Below are 23,810 nucleotides of genomic sequence, written 5' to 3'. Positions count from 1 at the left end.
CCATTGAAAATCATGCAATTCAAATAAAATGGCTACCTTGGTTATCTTGAGTAGGGTACAGAAATGGCAATCAAAAGATTATGTGGAAGCACATGGATACATTGCAGGGTGCTTCTGTTGTTTTCTTAAAGCAAAACAGCACTCCAGAATATTACGATGGGGGATTCTAATACATCTGAGTATTCATGGCATAACGGATTGGGGTTTTTTACCATTTGTTGTGGTTGTTAGCATTGTTTAGGGGGAAAAAATAACTGATTGCTATCAGCTGGAGAGATTTGTGTGTTCTAGTAATATTCCATCTTTCCTAATCTGCGGTCTTGCTAGTCCCCCAAATGCACATGCTTTTCTTAAATAGCTGTTGAACTTCTGTCACCTGTATTTCAGCAATTACTTTGCTACCTGACAGTGAAAATGTAACTGGCTTCTCTGGTGCAAATGCAGTTTCTAAATTACAGAGGTTTCTTTAAAAGAGCTAGGGTGTTTTATACTGACAAACATTAATAACTTCATGAAGTAACATCCCCAGGAGTTCCAGGGGCATATCAAAAGGTGAAGTATTTATTCAGTTTATGACTCTAAGAAGTATCTTCTTGTTGGTGAATGTGTTTACTCTGTTGCATTGATCTTTCTCAGATTTTTGTTTTTGTGTCTGTAGTCCCCAAATTAGGTGATTTCTTTTTTCCTTTTTTTTTAGTGTTTTGGATTTAACAATTCTAGCTCAAGAATGTATCGTATTTCTAGTGTCTGCATAAAAATAGTTAATGGAAGTTTTTTTATAAACGCTTTCCTGACATATCCCATATATGAGCTGAAGTTTTCATAGTTACAATATAATTACTTCTTGATGTTGCATTATAAAAATAATTAGGGTTTTTTTACTTTAGTTTTAAGAGTAGACAGTATTATTTATTTTTTTTTTTCAATTTAAAATCTTTTAGGTGCCTTTCTGCAAAGATAGAGAACAGTGGTAGAGTCTTAGAAAAGAAGTTTACACTTAGCTCATATTTTTTTTCAGAAGCTGAGAAAGATGGCCAGGGAAATACTATTTTTGGCATAGCTGAATGATTGCATGAAATTTTAACGTCATGCGGAGCAGTGTTTTCAAATGCTGTTTTGTGAAACAGAACATCCTATATGCTTCCTAAATGAAATTTTTAGCTACAAAGTTTTCAACTTTAGCATATAAAGTAGTTATCTCTCGTTAGCCTTTCTCTTTTTTACTGTCGTCTTCTCCTTGTTCCCAGAGGAAACAAGAGAAGGAATGGGATTTTCATCCACTGGACTTGTCTGTAGCACTCCTATTCAGTCTAATGAAAGATGGCCAGTCTAGAAGTTACTGCCTAAGCATAATATCCCATGAAATTAAAATTACCCCTTGAAGGAGCACGCATATTTTGCTCAAACTTTGATATAAAACTTTAATTTTTGCATTTCCCAAATTTTCTCTGTGTGTACTTAAACTCATAATGCTAACCTTGTATTCTGGTAAGATTATTTTTCATTTTGTAATCATTTTAGTCTTGCTTTTTTCCCTCCAGTATTAAAATCTAATTTTTGCGTGTGAAGCTGGTGTGTAAAGTATGATTAAGTTAAATGGATTTATCCCTTTTAATAATGTAAAACTTAGTTTCAGGCAAACCAAGTCATCAGCATAGTTTAAAAAAAAAATGCTGTGAACCTTGGTATCTGTTTTTTTAAAGCTTGTATGTACTGTAACATAACCTACTCTAAGTAATTATCATATATTACAGTGGTTGCCATTAGTGACTGCTATAATTAACGTTGCAAATCAGCTTCCATTATAATCCCTTGTTTTCACACAGTCATAACTTGTCAAAACACTAACCTTTGGGACTAAAGTTTTCCATGTTTGTTCTGCTTAAAAGTAAATTTGGGAGGAGAGAGGAGGAAAAGGAGTTTGAACTATCCTTCTAGCAAAGTCTGGTCTTTTTCTGTTACAGGATCAAACTGTGTATCAGGGAGCTAAATAGATATTTCCAGGGACTGGAAAAACCTAGAAGAGAGGTTAAAGGACAAGGAGTACAGAACTGCCTTGAATTTTAATTGCAGTTCTAATTTTGACTAGCACCATGGTTGCTTTGTTTTGCAGCATCTCTGCGTAATGCTGCAAAGTACGAGTCCTCCTTGATTAGTATCAGAGTCGCACAGCAAAACGACACTATGTCAATTCTGTCAATAATCAGATGACAGTCAGATAACAGAGGCAGAGAAGAGATGCCATGGCCAGTTTTGGATTCATGATTCCAGTTGTGAATCCTAGTCCTCAATCTGATGCTGGTTTTGGAGGGAAAAGCTTCCCTAAAAGTGGAGGGACAATATAAGAAAATATTTACTGTGATTATTTTTCTAGTAGTGGCTCCTAAATGTCAATAATCACTGCAGTGGGTGGAAAATAACACATTCCTGTATGACTGCAGGTAACCCTGTGTGTAAACCTTTTATGGTGACCACTATGCAAAGCTTTGTCTAAGTTCCCATTTATGGTATTTCTGGTATGACTTGACAATTTATTTTATCATATAAAGAAATAATGTTTTAAGGCATGATATAAGGGGCTGCTTGGGCAGGCAGAGTTCAAGGATAAGCTTTCAACCCTAACATTCATTTCCTGTGCTTGTTTTATCATCCCTAACATTACATTAGCACCTTCTTTTTTGCATGGAATTCATTTTAAGAAATGGTGATTGGTTCTTCCCTCAGCCTTTTGGGAGAGTATTTTAATTACTTTCTTGAGATACACGATAATAAACTGAAGTACAGTTGCTAAAGAAAAATTACAATTTTTGTTACATTCAGAATTTGCTCCTCCACTTGTCTGCCTGCAAACTGATGCTAATGTAAACATCTTCTTTTATAAGATGTTGTGAAATACTACAAAGGTACGATTTACAGGTAAAATAAATTGTAACATAGAAGAAAGCACAAGCCTTCGAAAAGATCAGGTTTTGTGGGACCTCATTGTCTGGAGAGGGTCCTGTGAGTCAGTGAGATGTCTTGCAGATGGTTTTCACATCTGGATTCTTTTTACAGTTGAGGTCTTTGATCTGAAAATGTTACAGCTCTCCTATGCCCTGTGATTTGTCTGGCAAGATGAGTTATTTACAAATGCAATTGCTCTTCTGACAACTCAGTTTTGAGTGTGTAAGTGCTGAGGTCCTGATCTGTAACCCATGAGGACTGCTGATAGTCCTTTTATTGGTTTCAGTGGGCTTTGATTCAGATATTTGGACTTTGAAGCACCCCCAGGTGCATTAGGTAAAAAAAAAAGCTTTTTACAAACAATTATAAGTTAAAAGATTTAGGATGTGATGTGTCTGAAATAATTTGACAGTATTTCAAAGGCTTGTGAATTTAAATAAGTTTCTGATCTTTGTGTCTTTTCTTTTATTCCTCCAGTGGCAGATGAAAGCAAAGTTGGTTTGTTGGCCGGACACAAATCAGGTAAGCAGTTCTCCCATTTTGGAAGAAAGTCAGCAACTTGGAAATCGTATGGGCAGTAAATTAAGTCAGCTTACAGAAACTGTGGTGACTGAAAGAGCTGCAAATTAAGGCATTACTTTGTATGCACTGACTCTTAGTTGTACAGTGATGAATTAGGGATTGTTCTTTGCCAGCCAAACAGTGCATGTAGCTGAGTCATTTGCAGAAGAGCTGTAACTTTATTTGTCAGTGCAGGTGTTGTAAACTGAAGAAGACTCCCTTTTAAATAAGTGCACATACAATGTGTCTTGTGGAGCGTGGAGACAAATGATACACATTTTGAAAAATATAAGTATTTCTTGCTTTTTCTTCTTGCTCTGGGTTCCACTTCCATTCCCAGGAATATTGAAGATAACATTAAAAAATTCTACAGTTTACAAAGCAAACGTCACAGCTTTTCCGTTCATCGGGCTTTTGCGATAGAAATACCTTGTTTCTTCTAAAACTTTTCTTATTAAATAAGGTCTGCAAACCACACCATGGTACTGTTCAACTTCCAGCTCTTGTATTAAAAAAACTGTCAAGGAAATGTCACATAAAATTGTAATTTTTCACAAGCCACGGGTAAGCTGACATAAGAAACCTTACACTTTCTAGAAAAGTTATTCAGCAATCTCTTCTGATGTTTGAAAACCCTAAAGTATCAGGCTTCCCCTTTTGTAGCATGATTGCACATTGCCTTTTTCCACTCCTTTGATAGAACTAAAAAGCTGAATTCATGTAGAGGAAGGTCAACTATGAGATTCCTGATTGTTTATAGTATTCCTTCTCTGTACAACTGGGTGTCCTCCTTTAGTTCTCTGGTGTGGATTTTACTTATCTGAAAACCTTTTCATGAACTTAACAAACAAATTCGTTCTTTCTGGCATCTTTCCTGTGTCAGTGAACTTCTTGGATTCTCTTCTGAATCGGGAGTAGTGCAGATGTCTTGTAATATTATCACTCCTGGAGAGAAAAAATTCATTCAACCTTTTGCTTTAAGAATATAAAAATGTCAGATGATCTTGTCAACTTGAAGAAGCTACAGGGTGGCCCTTGGCTTTTTCCTGTGCAGAAAAATTACTACAAATGTTGAAATATGAAGTTTTGCAAAGATCACTGGAATTCACTCCTATCAAAGAATATCGTAGGGAAACCCGGTGAGATCATAACTCTTTGGCAATCGGTTGTTATGGGTACATTAAGCTTTATAATATCACTTTTACGCTCATTTGATCTTTCTTCTGCACACTTCTCCAGAATCTTGAAAATTGTGACTTTGGAAAGTTTTCTCTTTGAAGACACCTACAAATTTTGTGTGAAAACATGCTTATTAAACTTTGACTTGTTTCCTTTACTTACCTTTCATAGACTTCTTACTTGTACCTAGGATCTTTTTTCATTGACTAAATTCAGTGGTCAATAGATCACCTAAGGAATAGATACAAAGATCCTTCAGGTTGGAATATTTCCCCCCCCCTTCAGAATAAAGAGAGTTAGCTAACTTATGAGAAGGTTGAATTGTGAATGATTTTTCTTGGTTCTTTAAGTGCTGTTCAATTACTATTGAAACATATTTCTCCCCTCTCTGTGTTCTGTTTCCTAACCCTTCATAAAGAGAAATCAAGCTGCACTTTCAGCTTTCTCATTGTTCCATTCAAATATTTATTTTAAATGTTTATTCAAGAACATGGTATTCTTTTTCTCTGGTCCCTTTTTACTGTATGTTTTTTGGAATTACATATCATACACACATTTTGCTGCCATACAGTCACATCACCAAACCCATGTTTCGGTATCATTCATTATGCTGCCTTTTTATAGGTACCTTTTCCAAGAACACACTAAGGGAGACATTGCAGCTTCTTGTGCTGGGAGCAAAACACCATTATTTTCTCATTACAGAACAGAGAGTTTCCATCCTATTCTAGAGTTCAGGAAATTAAACATATTTCTCTACAGAATTAATTATCACCTACCAACAATCAATGCAATTATCCCTTCTCTCCTTCAACATGACTTGTTCTATGAAATACGCAGTTGAGTAATTCTCTCTAGGGAAATATCCTTTCTGTTCCTTCTGGGGCAGTGGCTTTTCAAGCATATAGTCTCAGCTTTATGTGTAGCTGCTGTATCCCTCGCATATTACGTGTTAGCAGCAGCAGGAGTTAGTAGTGTGTATTCATTTCAAAAAGCGTTATCACAAGTCTACAGAAGACCAAGGCATTAGAAGGATCTGTAGCTGTAGCCCCATCTGTCTTTTTACATGTTGCACCCACAATTGCAGCAGGGTTTATTTTTTTCTTCCTTAAAAAGGTGATTTGATTTTTAGAAGCATTTCTAGACACATCCTGAGCTTGTATGTTCTGTGGGAAGATGGCTGGAGACTTGTTCCTGTATTTCACCCTCACAGAAATGCATCTGTGACTTCTGGTTCTCATAGCTGGCCTGTCCTTCATCCTGCTTGGTGGAACACTGCAGTAGTGCTTACGGGTGTTCTTAGTGTTGCAAATATTTCCCACAATCATAGAATCATAGAATAGTTAGGGTTGGAAAGGACCTTAAGATCATTAAGTTCCAACCCCACTGCCATGGACAAGGACACCTCACACTAAACCATGCAACCCAAGACTACATCCAACCTGGCCTTGAACACCGCCAGGGATGGAGCATTCACAACTTCCTTGGTCAACTTGTTCCAGTGCCTCACGACCATCACAGTAAAGAACTTCTTCCTTATGTCTAACATGAACTTCCCCTGTTTAAGTTTTAACCCATTACCCCTTGTCCTATCACTACTAATAAAGAGTCTCTCTCCAGCATCATTGTAGGCCCCCTTCAGATTCTGGAATGCTGCTATGAGATCTCTACACAGCTTCTCCAGGCTGAACAGCCCCAACTTTCTCAGCCTGTCTTCATGCGGGAAGTGCTCCAGTCCCCTGATCATTCTCATGGCCCTCCTCTGGACTTGTTCCAACAGATCCATGTCCTTTTTATGTTGAGGACACCAGAACTGCACACAATACTCCAAGTGAGGTCTCACGAGAGCAGAGTAAAGGGGCAGGATCACCTCCTTTGACCTGCTGGTCACGCTCCTTTTGATACAGCCAAGGATACAGTTGGTTTTCTGTGCTACAGTACCACTGGCAAAAGCACCGGCGTGCTGGATTGATGTAGCCTAGATGGCCTTTTCTGGAAAAGACCAGAGTTCAAGTATTTGTGTGCAAGGCATCTTCTCTGAATCCTCTGAGGAGGTCTTTGTCCTCTGCAAACCTTCCTGTGTGCTCAGCAATGGTGTGTCCACATTCCCTAAACTTAGTTCCAGATATGGGAATGAGAAGCAGACAAGTGGTGCCTCTTATAAAGCAAAAAATATCCCTGAAAATTCACAGAGGTGAAAAATCAGCAAACTTCAGCTTAGTTTCTCAGGAACTCTTAGCTTTTTAGAAAAGCAATTCCAGGGCAGCTAAGAGGATATCATCAATAAGGAAGGGCAGGACTGTTGTACCTTAAATATAACCTGATTTGTATCAAATACTGAAATCAAGTACTCAATTCTTCGTGGCTATTTTTAATTATATTTTTCCTTAAATTCTTTTTTTGTGTTCTGATTTACTGCTTAGAATGCTTTTAGTATGTATTGACTGTCTGCTGAGGCCTCTTGCTGACACAGCTCTTTCAGATGATGCAGTGCTGGAGAAAAGCTGATGAGTCTTTCTTTATGAGCTCTGACATATTAATTAGCAAAATGGGCAAAAAAAGCTTTCCTATTTTTATTTTAATGTCACTAGACCATGCTTTTGGCTGGGGCTATGTTTCGAGACAGTTTTGAGACAAGATGAGTTGAAGATCTTATTTCCTTGCTGGCTGCTTCATGAGGAGCATGTGATGGGGCTATGGATTAGTACTTGCAAGATTGAATGATACAGCTCTTTTACTAAGTTGAATTTGAGTTAATGCTATTTGGCAAGAGATAGGCTTAGGACCTGAGCAGGAAAAAAGCCTACTGGGGTAACTTGACGGATGCTTCTGGTCAAGTTCTGCCCCTTACTGTTAATTTTGCTGATGGGGTGGTTACCAGGTTAATGTTCAGTCTATGGGTAGGTTTAGCCTTCTGAGAAAGAAGGCTGGAAGAGGTGGATGTACAGCTAAAACCTGCAAAAGTAAGGGCTTTGTGAGAATCAAGTGCTGACATATCTGGTAGGTCTCCAGTCTGTATTGCTTCATGTATGGATAACTGAGTTGTGGTTAAGATGGGATTCAGACTGGGACTGGAGATATTTGGGAATAAGGTAGGTTAAAGGTCTTGATGTATCTCTGCATCATTTAATACCAGGATGTATTCTGCATTAAATAATTTTACTGAGGTTTCGTTAAGGCCAGTATGAGCATTATGTCTTAGGACCCAGGACTGGCTGAAAAATTAGGGTTATGCGTAGATTTTTTTTATATGACCCACTAAAATAGGCTATGGAAAGTGCAACAGATTAAGCTTTATCATTGTCTTCAGGAAAGGTTCTTCAGCCTCTTGTAGGAGTCATGGTTGCAATGTAAGTCTGAGACACTAAGGTTACACTTACACAAGTGTAAACTGAATGTCCCTTTTGGCTTTAACATTGAGTGACAAAGGGTGATCCTCATCTGTGCTCTGAGCCTCTATTGCAAGATGGCTTCAGGCTGCCTCTGGAAGCTGTGCCTGCTACATCCTAACTCTTGAACCATTTCTAGGAAGTGTCTGTGAGAGCAAAATAGCTTTTGCATAGTGAGAATGATCACATTCTAGTAAACTCAGGTGTACCCAGCCACTGCTATATCTGCAAATATAAACATAACCGGGGGGTTGGGACTTGATGATCTGAAGGTCCTTTCCACCCCTAACCGTCCTATGATTTTAAGAACTCTAGCTTAATTTTTGCGGGGACAGAGCAGGGTCTGGAGTAGGCAGAATCCAGTGTGCTACAATTTGTTCTGGTAAGAGAACAGATGGCACACAAAATTGGAGAACTTTTTTTGTGGGTTTTTTTTGCTTTAACTGGAGGAATCGTGCAAAGGTTGAGCTATTGGAACACGGCAAAATCCAGTGGCTTATGTGTACTTGTGTAGCACAAAAGGCTCTTTTAATGAAGGATTTTGTTGGGGATTAATGGTTGGGTTAGGAAGGACTACAGAAAGCTTAGTGGGTACTGCTAGGCTTATTTGAGACCAGTGCCACTGTAGCAAGTTTGGCTTCTGTTTTGCTTTTGATTTGCAGGCAGCACAATTACATTGAAGAGTTGTGTAGGAAGTGGTGTTTTCCTCTCCTCATATCAGATCTCATAATTTTGTTAAACAAGCGTTCTCACTGCTGTAGATGTCATTAAAGCTGAGCTTTCCAAAGGGGGCATTGGATTTAGTACTGAATTCATAAGGATTTACATAGTGACTAGATCCACAGTAGAAAAGACTCCTGTAAATGGCTGAGCTGCCTGACATATGCAAGTGAAGTGCCTGTCCAAACAAGGACCTTGAACTGAAAGCACGTAATTTATAGAATCTGACACTTACCTTTTCATTTGTGAGAGGAGAAAAAAGGTTGATTTTAGTTCATTTCTCTTTGATAATAAAAGTCTAGTACTTGTCTGTGTCAATCATTCTTGCAAGTGTGGAGAGGAATTGCCTACCTTGTAGACTGCAGCATACCTTAGCAATACCCATGTAGCCTAAGTTAACCTATGTATCTTGGGTTGGGTACTGGAAGCAAGCAAACCAGTGGCACTGGAAGCTGTGCTATCCCTTAGTTCAGCCAGTGTAGTACTCAGTGGTGTTTCAGTTTGACACAAAACCAAATGCAAATATCTGTCTATGACGCTTCAGTGCCCCATATTATCCATAACTCATGACTCTTTAAGTTTTGAATCATGAAGCTATGGGTTAAGTTTGATGCTTGATTGCTGGGAGTATTTTTTGCAAGATTTTTTCACCCTTTTACTGTTATCTTCACCTTGGGCTTCTCTCCCTGGATTATTCTTTTCTTGTGGTGATGGTGGTGTTATTATTATGATTATTATCATCATAATCATCATCAACAACTTTGATTGTCCAAGCAGAGTGTTCCTTTGACTATAGAGTTCCCAAGAAATTGCTGTCGTCTGAGAATCTGTATTAACTCACGCAGCAGGAGTCCTTTTTTTTCTGCAGGGCACTTAGAGTTAATGTTTACTTCTATACTTATGTCTGGTAAGGTCTGAAGTCAAAGATGTTACATTCAATCTATTATTTTGTTGAGGTTTGTGAGGATTTCTAGTCCGAACGTTAAAATGTTTAGCTTTCATTGAATCTCTGCCTACTGTTGTATTTTTCCTTATCTTCAAACACAGCTTACCTAGTGAAACTAGGATGATAAATTAATTTACTTAGTACTCCATGCCAGTATGGCTTTACTACCCTGTTTTTAGTGCACTTTATTTTTTATTTTAATATGTGTATTAGTTTCCATGTTATAGATTGTTCTAACCATCTACATTGGGATTGGTAAAGGGCCTAGTTTGACATTGCCTAGTTGCACAAGAACCAAAACTGTGTTTTTACTAAGCCTATGGGACAGGAGAGCACAATACTGAACTGCTGGGCTGCAGGATTTTTTCATGTCTGAATGGTCAAAGTCTGGAAGTCTGTAGGAATAAATCCCGAGCCTCTAGCTTTCATGAGCTGACTCTTAAGAATTAGTGTTGAGATAAATGGTCTTTTGATTTTTCTAGTATTTAGAGTGCTAAATATAATGTATGAATGTTTAGGTGGAAAAGCTAAAAAAGTATGAATGTTTAGTTGAAAAAACTTTCATTTGTCTGTTGGAACTTCATGTATTTTAACCTGTCAGAGATAGGAAAGTGTATTGAGACAAGATGAAAACAAAATTAGAACTTGAGTAAGAGAAGCTCAAACTGGACAGCCTGGATACTGATTGTTTTTAAAAGGCTGTTAAAAATGGAACTGATGCAGGAGTCATATCCCCCCCGCTATCAAATGGTGTGTATTTCTGCATGAGTAGTTTGATGTTACACTGCCTCAGGAAAAGGAAGGCTGGGCATTGCAGTTCCTGAGCTTCAAACAATTATTCTGAGTTAACAGAACTTGCTGTATTGTTGAATTTGAGGAAGGAGCAGCTTCTTGATCAAGATCTCTTCTGAGTGCCAGGCTGGTGGTCTTTACAAACCCTCTTTGCTTGCCAGGCCTATGTGGCTGGTAAACAACTCTCACGGATAAACCTGTTTAGATAGTTCTCCTCTATGGAGGGAAACAAGCTCTCAGTTTTACTCTGAGAAGGATCATTTTATGTCCCTCACTCACCAGCTGTAACTATTCCTTTGACGGCTTTTTTTTTCCTTGTTTTTGAGAACTTTATTAGCTGTGCAGTGATGATTGTTGTGACCCCTTTTTTGTTAGGTCCTGAGAAAGTCATGTGTTGGTAAAAATCCCTCACTTGAGGGTGCAGTTTGATGTTACTGTGTTGATCTAAGTCAGCTTGCTGCTGCTGAAAAAAGCAGTCTTAGTCACCATACCTCCTACCCAAAGCTGCCTGGTTCCCATTACTTCTGTTATTCCAGTCCCACAGCTTAGCTGGTGAGATGGTTTAGAGAGCTAAAGCAGCCAAACACTAAAACAAGACAGACAAAAGTGAATAGTGCTAGGCTTGCCTCCTTGAACCACTCATTTGAGAGAGGCAAGCTTGCGTGCCAGTATTTGGGAAACTTGGCAAGTAGGTGGATGGACATGAGAACTGTGGCTTTCAGGGACAGTTGTCTATTAAATCACTTTATCTGCTATGTCAAACCATACCCTTTTTAAATTCAAATGCCAAACTTACACTGACTATTTTATTTATCTTTTTTTTTAAGAATTTTACTTCCCATAGATAAAATTACTTACCAGTGGCAGGAGCAAGGAATAAAAAAAAAACCAAAAAACAATAAGCTCTGCAAACTGAAGAAGGGCATCCCTGCTGTCTCATCCTTAAATCGCAAGAATCTTTCCTTACATCACTTATTCACTTTGATTTCATGAATTCTTTGTGTTCTGTGGCTGACTCTTAGTGCACATTGTATTAAGAGATGGCAGAGCAGGGCCCGTTGATCTTTCTTTGAACTACAGTTAAAGTGAATAGAACTGATCTGAGAACAATAACAAACTTGCAGGAGAAACCTGTTTCCCTCAAAGTTCTTGTGTGAGATTTAGGATCTAGAGCAGATCTGAACTTAGACCAACTGCAGTGTGGATGCAAATTCAAGGGTCTATGGTTGAGGTTTTATAATATAGCGTAGTTGATTTAATGGTTTCCCGTCTGCTGAAGAGGCAGGATCCCATGACACCCCTGTAATCACAAATACCTAGCCTCCTTTCTCTCTATGCCAGCATTATTAATGTTATAATTCTGAGATGAGCTGTTGGGGGGAGCTAATCTAGCAAGAAAGTAATTCTGAAAAAAAGAATAGTGCTCTTCTGGTTTAGCTAAGGAAGCAAGAAAAAGGAAGTTCAGGAGAACAGAAGAATGAGTTTGTAACCGATAGTTTTTGATCCTGGGATCAGCCTGAGCTGAAGGAAGTTGACCAGGGTGGAGGGGGTAGAAAGACACATCTGAGGAAGAAAGCGTGGATGAAAGAAGATTTGCAGATTACAGAGATGTCTTTGTGCTGAAAGAAGGGAAGTGGGAGAGCAAGTTTGAGTGTTTCTTTCTTATCCTGAAGACTCAACTGAGTTTCTGAGAGGTCTGTTTAATGGCCAGTGAAACTTGGGTTTGTCTATTTTTGACTGTGTGGTATTACTTGCTGTTAAAGGGCTATGGCTATCTTTTAGCTTTTGGGGGGCTGCTAAATGCTGGGTCTGGTCCTGTCCTAAGGAATGAGAAAAGACCGAGGAGTCCTTGGGAGCAGCTGAGTCTGATGAGCAGAGCAAAGTTTTCGTAAGTGCCAGGTGGAGTGAACAGGCAGCTTAGACAGAAAGGACAATTTTCCTGAAGAACCACAGGGACTGGGCAGGGGCTTTTGCAGTCCAGCTGATCACAGAAAGCTGCTGAACCAGAAAACAAATGATCTTGTAAAAGCGTAAGTTGAGCCAAAGCTTTTATTCATTCTGTCTCACCCAGCTACATGTGAATTCTCTGTGCTGCCTGAGTGTGGTAAAACAGGGCTTCAACAGGAAGGCCCTTTCCATATTCGCAATCTAAGCATGAAAGTGCATGAACATCTACCCAGAAGTCCTGCACAACTTGGACTTCTCTGGGAAGGAAGCTCGTGCCCTAAAAGTGTACCAAAGATAGATATTTCAGTTTGACCCTCGTGAAACAAAACCTAAAGAGTTCCTCCAGATGGGAACTATACAGAGCACTCCTGTGAATGCATAGCTAGGGATATGGCTGCTAAAGCTGTGACATTAAGGTTAGTACAGCAAGATGCTAGAGAGTGATTCTGGGTGTCAGGAATGCCTCATTTTTGTGTGTGGGTAAACTTGGGAGTGGACAGTCTGCATGGCAGTAAAGATGGCCTTCTCTCAGAGGAGAAGGCCTGGTCTGGCAGATACCCAACCTGCAGTCTTCAAAACTAAGCAACAGAGGTGAAAGTTTTACTTCTTTTCTATCGCATCTCAGCAGTATGGGAATTATGCATTTTCCAGTATGAGTTGTTGGCATCCAGGGATTGCAAACCAACAGCCTTTTTCCTTGGGGAGTATTCTTTACTCCAGGAGCAGAGAAGGGGGCAGGAACTTTGTTTAATGTGACCTGGGAAATGTCATGCTCAGCATTTACCCAGTGTTACAGCTTCCTTCTGATGGAGAAGTGACTTGGAAAAAAAAATCCAACACGCAATTTTTTCCAGCCATGATACTCATATATTCATATTTCTTCTACCTCCTGTGTTTTTTTCCTCTTTAATTTCCTGAAGTAGTTCTGGGCATATTATTATATTAGCTGAGGTGTGGGGGTGAGGGGTGTTAATGCTCACACTTCATAGTTGCTATTTATCCGCCTGGTCAGTATTGCTGAATATTGTTCTGTGCAGAATTCAGTGAAGCAAGTCAAGAGAGTATTAAAAACCCTAGAATGTTCAAGTAGTATGAAATGAGAAAGTGCAGACTTCTAATAGTTGTAATGAATGCATCCACTTTCCATAAGGCCTTCTAGTATTTCAAGTGGTCGTCTTTCTGTGGTAAATAACTTTGTGCCTGTAGTGATCTGTTGCATGCTGAAATACTCTCTCTTGTAAATGGTGTGGTGCTGGCATGAGTTGTCACTTATAGGCTGTTTGGGGCACGTGTTCTCTTCCTGAGACCTGTGATACTTTTTGCTGTGCAAAAAGCAAAAGTCTACGCAGAGTCTGCCAGATTTCATGTCTTTGCTGAAAGTTCCTGTTTTGAGCTGGAGCTTCCAGCTGCCTCGTATTCCAGGTTGTTTCTGACATGGGGGTAGGGGAACGTGTAAATATAGTGAATGTGTCTATATGAGGAGTGCAGTATTGGGCAGAAATAAAGCTCTCTCTTTCTGCTGCAGAAGTGGTTATTAGGATGTGGAATCTTGGCATCTCTGGGTCGTGGAATACCCAGTAAGAATCCTTACTAAATTTGATTGGAAATGGCAAAAAAACCCCAACAACTAGAAAGCTGGCATTAACCCCAATCAAAGCATAAGAAACAGGAAGTTTGAAGAATGTAGGTAATTTGGTTTGCTTTTTATTGAAACAGTGGAGATTCAGACTAAGGCACAGAAGCAAGCAAAAGAAGTTTAATATTTAAAATCCTGGGGGCTTCTTGCTGAAAGGTGATCTTTAAATCGGAGAGCTTCTCTGGTGATGGTGCCTGAACAGATGGCTCATCAAAGTGCCGGGATGACTGATAGTAAGCTGGTTTCCCTCATGGAACAACCCCTTTGGCCCTAAGAAGAAAGCTGAAAACAGCAAGTGGATCCGTTGGGTCTCCTGTATCTCTAAGGCCCTTTAGCTGGTGACAGCCAGACTGCATCTATTTCAGAAAGCAAAATGAGTTGCCTCAGACTGCTTCTTCTCTAATTGAGAAGAAACTGCTGATGTGACCCTAATGCACGTGGGTAACCTTTACCTCCCTCTGCAGTTAGAACTGGAGTCACAGCCTTCCTGCCAGTCTTCTCTCTGACTGTTGGTTTCATGTTCCTTCCAATAGTACCTGTGCATTTTTCAAGGTTTGTGGTGAATGATCTGCAGATGTTCAGGAAAGGCCTTCAGAGTACTAGGTACTAAAAAGTTGGCTGTGACCAGTGTTGGCAGCTACTGTGGTTCTTTTAGTTGCTTGTTGTGATCAAAGAGACCAACAGCCACTGCCGAATGCCTCATTTTATTAATCCTTTCCCTCCAGGAGCTGGGGTTTTGCTGAGCTTAATATTCAATGCTGGCAGTGGGTATCCTAAAGTCATTGGTGCCAAGGAGTTAATGAATTTGGAAAACATCCCAGATAATACATCTGGCTGAGTAACTTACATTTTGGAGTATGAAGTATGAGATGCAGAAAGAAGAGCACTGAGCTAAATGAGCTACTGGATGAAGAGGGGAAAGGGACACTTATTTTAAACTAGTTAAAAAAGTTAAAAATGACACAGCCCCATGGGTTTGACTGTTGTAGTTTTGTTTGGGGTTTATTTGTTTTGTGTGTGTTTGTGAGGTTTTAATGTTTTGTAACACTGTGTATTTGCCAGTTACATTGCCTTCTGTGGCTGAGATATAGACAGGGAAGCATTTGTAATTCTCCACTTCAAATGATTCTTCTTCATTTTTTCTTTTGGAGTCTCATCATGTTGCCATGTCAATAAGAAGGATTTTGAAGACAGCTACCAGTAATAGCTATTTCTAGTTCAGCTCACTTCTGGAATGGTATCTTGTACAGTGTTTGTCTTCCATAATGTTTGAAATCAGGTTTTATTATATTAAAGTGGGTTGCTGGCGCTATTTATTAATACACATCTTTGTGTAATAAAAGCTGTGCAGAGCAATATGGTTCACAAATTAACTTTGAAGAAAAGAGTTGTATTGCTATTTGTATGTCTCATGAAATGGCATTATTTTTAGTGGGTCTTTCAATAAAGCGATGCTACTTAGCACTTACCTGCGTAGCACTCAGAAAGTACCAGGAATATCATCCGTAATTAAGTGTCCTACTAAAATGCTTTTTTCTGACCTAAGAGCAGAGCAGGAGAGTGTTTCTGTACATAGCAGTAACAACCCAAATGGAAAGCATTTCATAGAAAAATAGAAAGCACTTCTTGAGTTACCTCTGACTACCAGCAGGTACTTTCCTTGTATCTCAGGCAATGGCACCATGCTGCCCTTTCAAAATATATAAGTTATTGTAGTGTTTACCCCCTTTTTTCCTGCCTAATGTCTTGATAGATACAATTTCTCATTGGCTTTAATTTAGACTTGCATGGAGTGATGTAGTGTCCAATCATTTCGTTTTGCCTTTAAGTAATAAGCGTAATGATTGGTATCTTAAACTGATGAGTGCACAGAAGATCCCTGTTGAAACAAGAACAAACTTACTTATGTTTGGGTTCTTTAAAGAAACTTAAATACTGATTTTTTATTTTCTTTTTCTCCTCAAGTAGTCTGGCACATATACTGAGGCTGATCTGTATCTGACTCCTGGCCTTTTAGTTGTTCACCCTCTGTCATGAAACTCATCGCTAATCCTTCCCTCCTCTTGAAGCTAGCTCTTACATCTAAAAGAAACCTTTGTGGATTGGGTATCTGTTTGGTAGGGGAGCAAATCTGTGACCTGAAAGCTTCGCCTCCAGATTTTCAAGGATATTAACAGACTTAGCCCAGTTATATCTACATAATCTTTATTTAATCGCTTTCTTTTGGACATCATGATACTAGTTCATGCAGAGATTTCTGCCTACTGTTCTGCATATGGTTCTCCTCTGGCCCCCAGTGCCAGGAGAGCACCCAGGGCGTAGTCTTCTCCTGGGGGCAGCTGATGGGGACAGTTCCTTGCACAGTATGTTTCAGTGTTAGCACTGGGTTTTTTTTACTGTGAGACCATCTCCTCCTGTTCTATTGTTGCTTGCTTGCTAAGTTCACAGACTGAAGGGAGTAGGAAGGACCCATTCTGTCTAGTTTGAATAGAGGGCTTGGGGCATAGCAGTGAATTCACTGGAAAGAGGCAGACCCTAATTCTACAATTTTCCCAATTTCAGAATGCTGGTTTCCTTAGTTCCATGATCGCAGCAACACCCTGACTGCCACACTGAAAGCTTAAACAGGGATCAGTTCCCTTACCAGTGCCATGATCAGAACTGGCAAACAGAGGAACAAACAGAACAGAACTAGAACTTGGCACTAGAAGCCTACGTCCATTACAGAAAAGGGGATTGCTGTTACACAGGTTGCAAACAAAAACCTCAGTTAACTTGCTGTGGCAGTTTTCAAGCCTCTCTGTGCAATAGGACCAGAACAGAGGATCTGGCATTGATTTGTTTGGGTTTTTCATGTAATTACAATTTTTGTTGCTATCTGCACTTGGCAGAAATTCCTGTGTTTAAAAAAAGGGTTGGGTTTTTTTTGGTTGCCAGTTGTAATACTGCTGTTGACAAACAGAGATGTTATGAAAGAGAAATCCAATATAGTGTGGTTATTCAGATGCCTCTCTTTTTATTGCTTTATAATTGGCTCAGAAGCCTAATTCTGAAAACAAAATAACAAAATTGTTCAATCGAAGCTTCTGGAGTTTCATTCTTTTCTAAAAAAATAGCACATGGGCTTTAATTTTAAAGGTACAAAAAAGAATGAGCATTACAATCAGGACTAAATTTTGTTAGCTGTTGCATCAAACAGCGCACTGCTTATTACTGAAATGTGCATCATAAAATAGCTGCAAAGAATAATTCTCAGTCTGAGTTTATACCTAAAAAGCAAACACATTAAAAAAAATGCAGGAGAAAAATTATTTCTCACAGTAATTCTTTTTCTGCCACCCTGTAGGAAATATGGGTAAATCATGAAGTCTCAGGAAAAACCTTTGCTCTCCTTTACACATGGTTTGCTTTTTCTTCTTCTCTTTTTGTGTATAAAGCACGGGTGTAGTGTGCAATAGTCACTACGTTATCACCTGTTAAGTGTCATGCGTGACACATCCCATTACAGATCCTGTGAAATTGGAGCTGTTTGAAGTAAAACTTTCCATTCAAGTGTCAGTTGAAGCCTGGGTTTTATTTGCTTTTTTTGACAGAGGTTGTTCTTTTACTGTCTCCTAAAATAACTCTGGTATTTGTTTTTGTTTAGGAGAGGAAAAAGTAAGAATACATGGCTAGAGGCTGGGATGATAGCAAGCTAGTGGGGGTTGGAGGGAGATTGGGCATGTGGCTAGGTGAGAAAATGCAGTGTGGGGTGCAGTGAGCTGGCAACAGAGGGAGCGGGAGGGAGGCTGGCTTGTGCTGATCTAGCACAGTGGATCTGGAATCCACATGGGAAAGAAGAGAGTGGCAGCCCTTTTTTACAGCCTTGCAGTAAAGAAAATGGCTTTTCTTCAAAGCAAACAAAACCAGACAATAAAAATAATCTAGGAAACTATAAAACTCTATTAAAAGAATGTAAGATTGAAGGTTTAAGGTGTCGGAAGTAAGCGGTAAGGATGTCATCTGCAAAGGCAAATCACACCCTTTTTATGAATGCTTATTGTGTGAGCCTATATAACCAAAACCTACTTCTTCCCAAAGACTATTCTTCCAGTATACAAGAGGGATCTGCTTAAGGGTAATGAAGGCTATTGTGTAAGGCCTAACCCTGGCCTTGTTTATTACTGGAGGTCAAAGTGTTACGTTTACTATAGTTGGAGGATATGATATTAGTAGTTATGATATCTCAGGGAAAAAGAAACATTGTTTCTGTTTTCTAGCCATTAAGTGCTGCTGAAACTATTTTCTAGCTCTGCCTATACCTCAGAATTACTGGGGGCCCGGAGGTGTCTTCAGACCACACACAATGAGATAGTCAGTCCGTTCTTCACCTTACTGCTGCTTGACCTGCCTGTGTGCTGATTTGCAGAAGTGCTCAATGCATTCAGGTTGCAACCAAGGCCAGGGACAATAGTACTGTGAGCCCAGGAAATGCTACATGTTAAGTATTCAGAAGAGGGAGTGGAGGACAGGAGAATCAGGCCTTGAGAATCTTGAAATCCTTCTGTTTCAATTCCTTGTCTCTGAAACACAGATAGTACATGTTTGTCTTAAAATGATCTCATTAGTGTTTTAAACAAAGCTTACTTCCATCTGAGAAAGACACATGTAGGACTGCTTAATGCTTATGTCAGAGCAGTTATTAAAGTATGTGTTGAGTCAGAAATGGGGGTGATTACTGTACATGTGGAGAAGATATTTGTGGGTCTTCCCTAAAAGAAGGAAGCTGGAGTTCTGTACATGAAATTGTCACCATGTATTTGGGACATAATTAGTCTCTTACAGTCAGAGGTAAGTTAACCATGGGCACCTCTGCTGTGGCAATCTCCAAGCTGAAATGCTTTTCTTTGCAATGTTAATAGTACTCTTTTAAGGTCATTTTTTTGTATATAATTTTAATACATAGTCTGCTGCTTTAACCACTTTCATTAAATTTTTATGAGCCTTTTCAGAAAATCAGACAGGAAAATGCAAATAAATTATGCATTTTATTTAGTATGTAGTAGATACAGTAATACTGTATGTGTAAACAAAAATGTTTCTTTATTAATATAGCAAACACTATGTAGAAAGATCCTGCTGTACTCTATAAACCACATATGCTTTAAGGAATCACTTTGAATTTAAGTAGCTAGTACTGGCTGGGCCTAAACTTTAGGATTTGGAACAATATAGAGTGGTAGTATAAAAAGATTAAGTATCCTAGCTATTATAAATAAAATGGGGGGAGTCATGAGTTATAGGGCACAAGATCGAAGCTGAAACCTCACAGCATTCATTTTCTGAGAGCAAGTAGTTAATATTTTATAAAATCCTACCCCTGTATAGACTCTGTGGTTGCCTGGTTTCCATTTGCCTTTTCTACCTTATTTTTCCTTATGTGGAACTAGTCTTTTAAAATTCTGACCTGAGCACTCACCCCTCAGCACAGTGGTATTTGTCTGTGATTAGCTTACCTGTCTTCTATAATGCCCCTTCACCCTGCAAGATGCCAAAGCAACAATGTGTAGGTAGTGAATGTTATTAGTGGTAAGAGATGTGAATATATACTTGATTGCTTCAAGCCAAAATAGCCTGTTCATTTAACTTGTATTTAATAAAAAAACCCCAACATCTTCCTAGCACCATATGTGCAAATCAACACAATCTTTTTCCATCTTTTTGTTTGGGGGTTTGGTGTTTGGTTTTGTTTTGAATGGGTTGGGTTGGGTTTTTTTTTGATGTTTTGTTTGTTTTTAGGGGAGTCTTGGCAAGGTTCTGACACCATTTTTTATGTTTAGTAGTTCATGTCAACTGGGGATGGAAGGATCTCCTCATACTCACCTACAGAAAAACAATAAAATGATCAGCTGGAGAGCAAATTCTGTCCTTGTTCTGAGAAGTTAATTACCGTGTTAGGTAGTCCTGCTCATTTCAGTGTTCCTCAAATCTCAGCAACAAAAAAATAAGTGCTTCTGCAACACTTAACTCGTTCAGACCTACATGAATTGACATTAAAACATCCACCTTTTTCCTATCTAGCTTCTCTCTTGCTACGGCAAATACTTTAAGATCCAAACTGGATGAAGGAAACTTTGGAATTATTAAGGAAGTTTTGGTAGCTAAAGAAGCAGAGGCAGTAATTCCAGTAATTCTTCTCTCAATTTAATGATGAGTTACGCTTACAGTGTATGAAGAGTCTTCACTTGCACTGTAATTTGCATTAGCAGAACAGAGTGCCCATTTTGTTAGTGATTTTTAGAAAATGGAAACCAGGAATGACTGCTCAAGTAAATAGAATCAATAAGCAACAAAAGAGCCAACAATACTAGAACGACTAATACTGAAATACGCTTTCGCAATTTGAGCTTTCATGTGCTGTTATCATTGGTAGGGAACTGTTCTTAAACTTTAAATAGAATTTCTTGGTACCTTCTTAAGAATCAATTGCCTGTAGTTTTCAGTTAAGCAGTTTAATTGCTTAATCAGACTAAGAAAACTTAGTGATTGAAATTTAACAGTCATATGGTATAAGGCAATTTCAACATTAGTTCTTACTCAGGGTAGCTGGTTTAGCTCAAACTGAACGAACTAGAAAGTGGTATGCCTGTAATGTGCCTTAGCATGCAGGAATATCATTTAAGTCTTCTCTGACGGTTAACAGCGCAGACATAGAAGAATGGCAGAGTCAGCAGTGAGACCATATTAAAGCTGCCACAGAACACCAACTCCGAATCAGAGGGTTTCTGTGCTAAAACAGATGTAAGGGTGGTTGGGGGTTTTTTATAATCTATTTTGAGAAAAATTAACCCATTCTGTGAACAGCACCTAAGCAAGAAGGGACCGTACTGTTAGAACTGACTTGAACAAGTATCAAAAATAGTTTAAGGAAATTCTGTGTTTAGCTCTTCTGTATTGCTGTTTAGAAGAAATGAACTGCTAATGTTGTCTTTAAAAGATTGGAAGGAACGTGTTAATGAGCTCTGTTACAGGCTGCTGCCTGCAACATTCATCTGAAATACTGTACTTACGTTAACTATTCAAGTTCAACCTCAATGTGAAATCTGAGTAAATTAATAATGTGCCAAAACATCTGCTTTTTTCTGTTTAAAATAGAAAACATCTGAGGCATAGGAGTATAAAGGGAATGTAGTAGGAGATGAACTGTACTTTACAAAGTGTTTACAAATTGTGAGGAAATCACTGCAGAAACATATCTAGGGCCTAGCCACTCAAAATTTGAGGTGGCATTGCAGAAATACTGGTCGTCTTGATCAAAAACTATTAGAGGTACTGAATAATAGTTCTGTTTTGAGTTGTTGTAATACCAAGTGCAGTGGGGTTTTGGCCCATGATTAGAGAGGCTCTGTGTGCTTTCATAATGCAGATAATGAAGAATTGATAAGAACAGGAAGCAGTGTCATCTTTACTTTGGAGGGGGTATTGTTTCTGGACACGTTCTTCTGGACACCTTTCATTTGTATCCCATCACAAGAAGATAACAGTGGTCATGCTGGATCAAACAAAAAGTCTATAGCCCATGTCCTATTTCTGATACCACCAAATGCCAGTGCACAAAGAGAAATATAAAGATATGACAAGTTCTATATCTTATTTCTCCAGGAGCTCTCTTTGCCTTCAAATATTCAGAGACTTAAACATTGAAGGCAAGAATAGTTTGCATTCATCTGCTAAGCTTCAACAGATTTTGCTTCTCCTGAGTTTTCTTGCTTCCCTTTGAAAACTGTAAACTCAGTATCCACAACAACAAAAAAACCCAAAACTAAATAAAATTATTCACATAACTGTTTATCAGAGTTGTTGCTTTGAAAAGAAATTATGATTGATTATCCATTACTTACTTTTCCTCTTCCAGCAAAACACAAACACAACTAGTAGATTTCTGCTCCTTCCTGTGGGCTGCTCTTTTGCAGGGAGGCCAGTTAAGCATATAGTAGAACCATTCACTTTTTATTCTAATGACATTAACCTCAGTGTTTCAGTTTCTGATTTTTAGTTTTATGCTCTGAAGTAAATTCCATAGTATGTATCACGATCCAATGGGAGGATTGACATACTCATTAAAGGTTGAGGGAAGAAGCTTCCGAGCTGCTCTGATTAACCATGTGGTAATACGTGTGAGGTTTGAAGAATTTATAAATATTGAAATAATTGATTGCCGTAAGTCTATATTCAGCCACATTATGGCTTGTTTTGCATTATCTTGAGGAAATGGAATAGCATGACTTTCACAGATTAACCAAATTTCCCTCTTAATGTGGAGAAAATACTGGCCTGCAGTCAGAGAAGGAATAAATAAGGCAAAAATATTTGACGAAAATTAAGATATGGGCTAGAATACAGATACAAGTGTTCACTGTTGATACAGAGGAAAGAGGAAGTTAGTATACTTGTATAGGTGCTAAAAGTTTGTTATACAAGGTGATCACTGAACATGAGAACTATTTTCTTATGCAGTCAGTCAACTTCAAAGAGTTAAACTGCAGCACTAGCCACTGTAAAAAGGCAAATGAGGATGTTCTGATAATGCTAGAGAAATCTGGCAGAGTTACTTAATATCCTCAAAGTTGTTCAACTTGTTTGTGTGCATTTGTTCTTCATGCTGAGACTGGCTTTTATTGTAGTTGGAGCAAAAGTTTATAATTTCAAGAATATTAGTAACAGTCATCATTTTTGCATCTACTGAAGGGTAAGTAACACAAGTAGTAGTATCTAATTTTTATACTATCATAGCATTTAGAAATGCAACTAGGAAGCAACTTGATTGCAAACGATGAAGTTTTATACCTTTATGTTGTATGACTGTGTATATATAGCCCAATATATTTACCTTCATGTGTAAGTAAACTCTATGTTTATGGGCAATACCTGGATTTTGAAGGCAAAGAGAGATTGATGTGCCTTCCATTTAGTATTAAATAACCTAAATATAAAATTCAGAATGAGATTACTGGAAAGACATTTATTGTTGCAAATGATTCAGGGTATTGAATAGCAATGTCATTTGCAATATCCCATTAGTATCTGAAAACTTTATACCTGCTAACTCTCAAATTGATGTAACAGAAAAAGGTTACAAAAATAAATTTTGGTTTTATTTATTAGTGCTGTATATCTGACAGCATTTGTTTGTACACAGGTTTATTTCCTGTTTGGCTGATGATCAGGAGTAACTCCTGCTTTGCACATTAATCTAATTATTTTGTCTCCAAGAAGGTGTTCTGGCTACAGGTCAGGCTCTACTAAAGTTAGCTGTCAATCTCAAGCAAAACCAAAGCTGTAATTGCGTATCTGCAGGTTAGTATTTCAGAAGCTAGCATTGCCCAGCGTATTTTGGGTGGATTCCATCAATCTTCACAAAAGACCAAGCAAAATATCAGCAGAGGAGGAAGCTTGTTATTTAAAATAAGACAAAAGAACAACATAAAAGATGTTACTTGGAAAAGTGTTCTTTTAAAAATATGTAAATACTTGTTTTTTTTCTAAATGCTGGAGAACTATAAAAAGAACACAGTGAGAGCTGCCTGTTCCTGTAGAACAGTTGCTTTTGCAGTACCAGATTCTGAAATTTCATCTAAGAATCCTGCCACCAAATAGCTGAAGTAGATTAAATTTGGCACTGAGTTTTGCACCTGACTTATGGTAGTCTATCAGTTTT

At 38.5% G+C, this 23,810-nt stretch overlaps 1 protein-coding gene across 5 annotated transcripts in view; it reads left to right on the top strand.

The window, feature by feature from the left end:
• Positions 1-23,810, top strand: part of PARD3B (par-3 family cell polarity regulator beta) — a 415,652-nt gene that overhangs the window by 241,164 nt on the left and 150,678 nt on the right. For 4 of the 5 annotated variants that reach the window (XM_061378222.1, XM_061378213.1, XM_061378249.1 and 1 more), the window contains one exon: positions 3,421-3,465. The exons of the other annotated variant lie outside the window; for it this stretch is intronic. In XM_061378222.1, coding sequence (XP_061234206.1) covers positions 3,421-3,465 — 45 coding nt within the window. The remainder of the gene's footprint in view (positions 1-3,420; positions 3,466-23,810) is intronic. 5 annotated transcript variants of the gene reach the window in all.

Source organism: Neopsephotus bourkii, unplaced genomic scaffold, assembly GCF_033783945.1.
Source record: "Neopsephotus bourkii isolate Nb327-2 ecotype Australia unplaced genomic scaffold, CSIRO-AGI_Nbou_v1 NB_196, whole genome shotgun sequence".
NCBI lineage: Eukaryota > Metazoa > Chordata > Aves > Psittaciformes > Psittacidae > Neopsephotus > Neopsephotus bourkii.
This window is presented reverse-complemented; position numbering and strand designations above follow the sequence as displayed.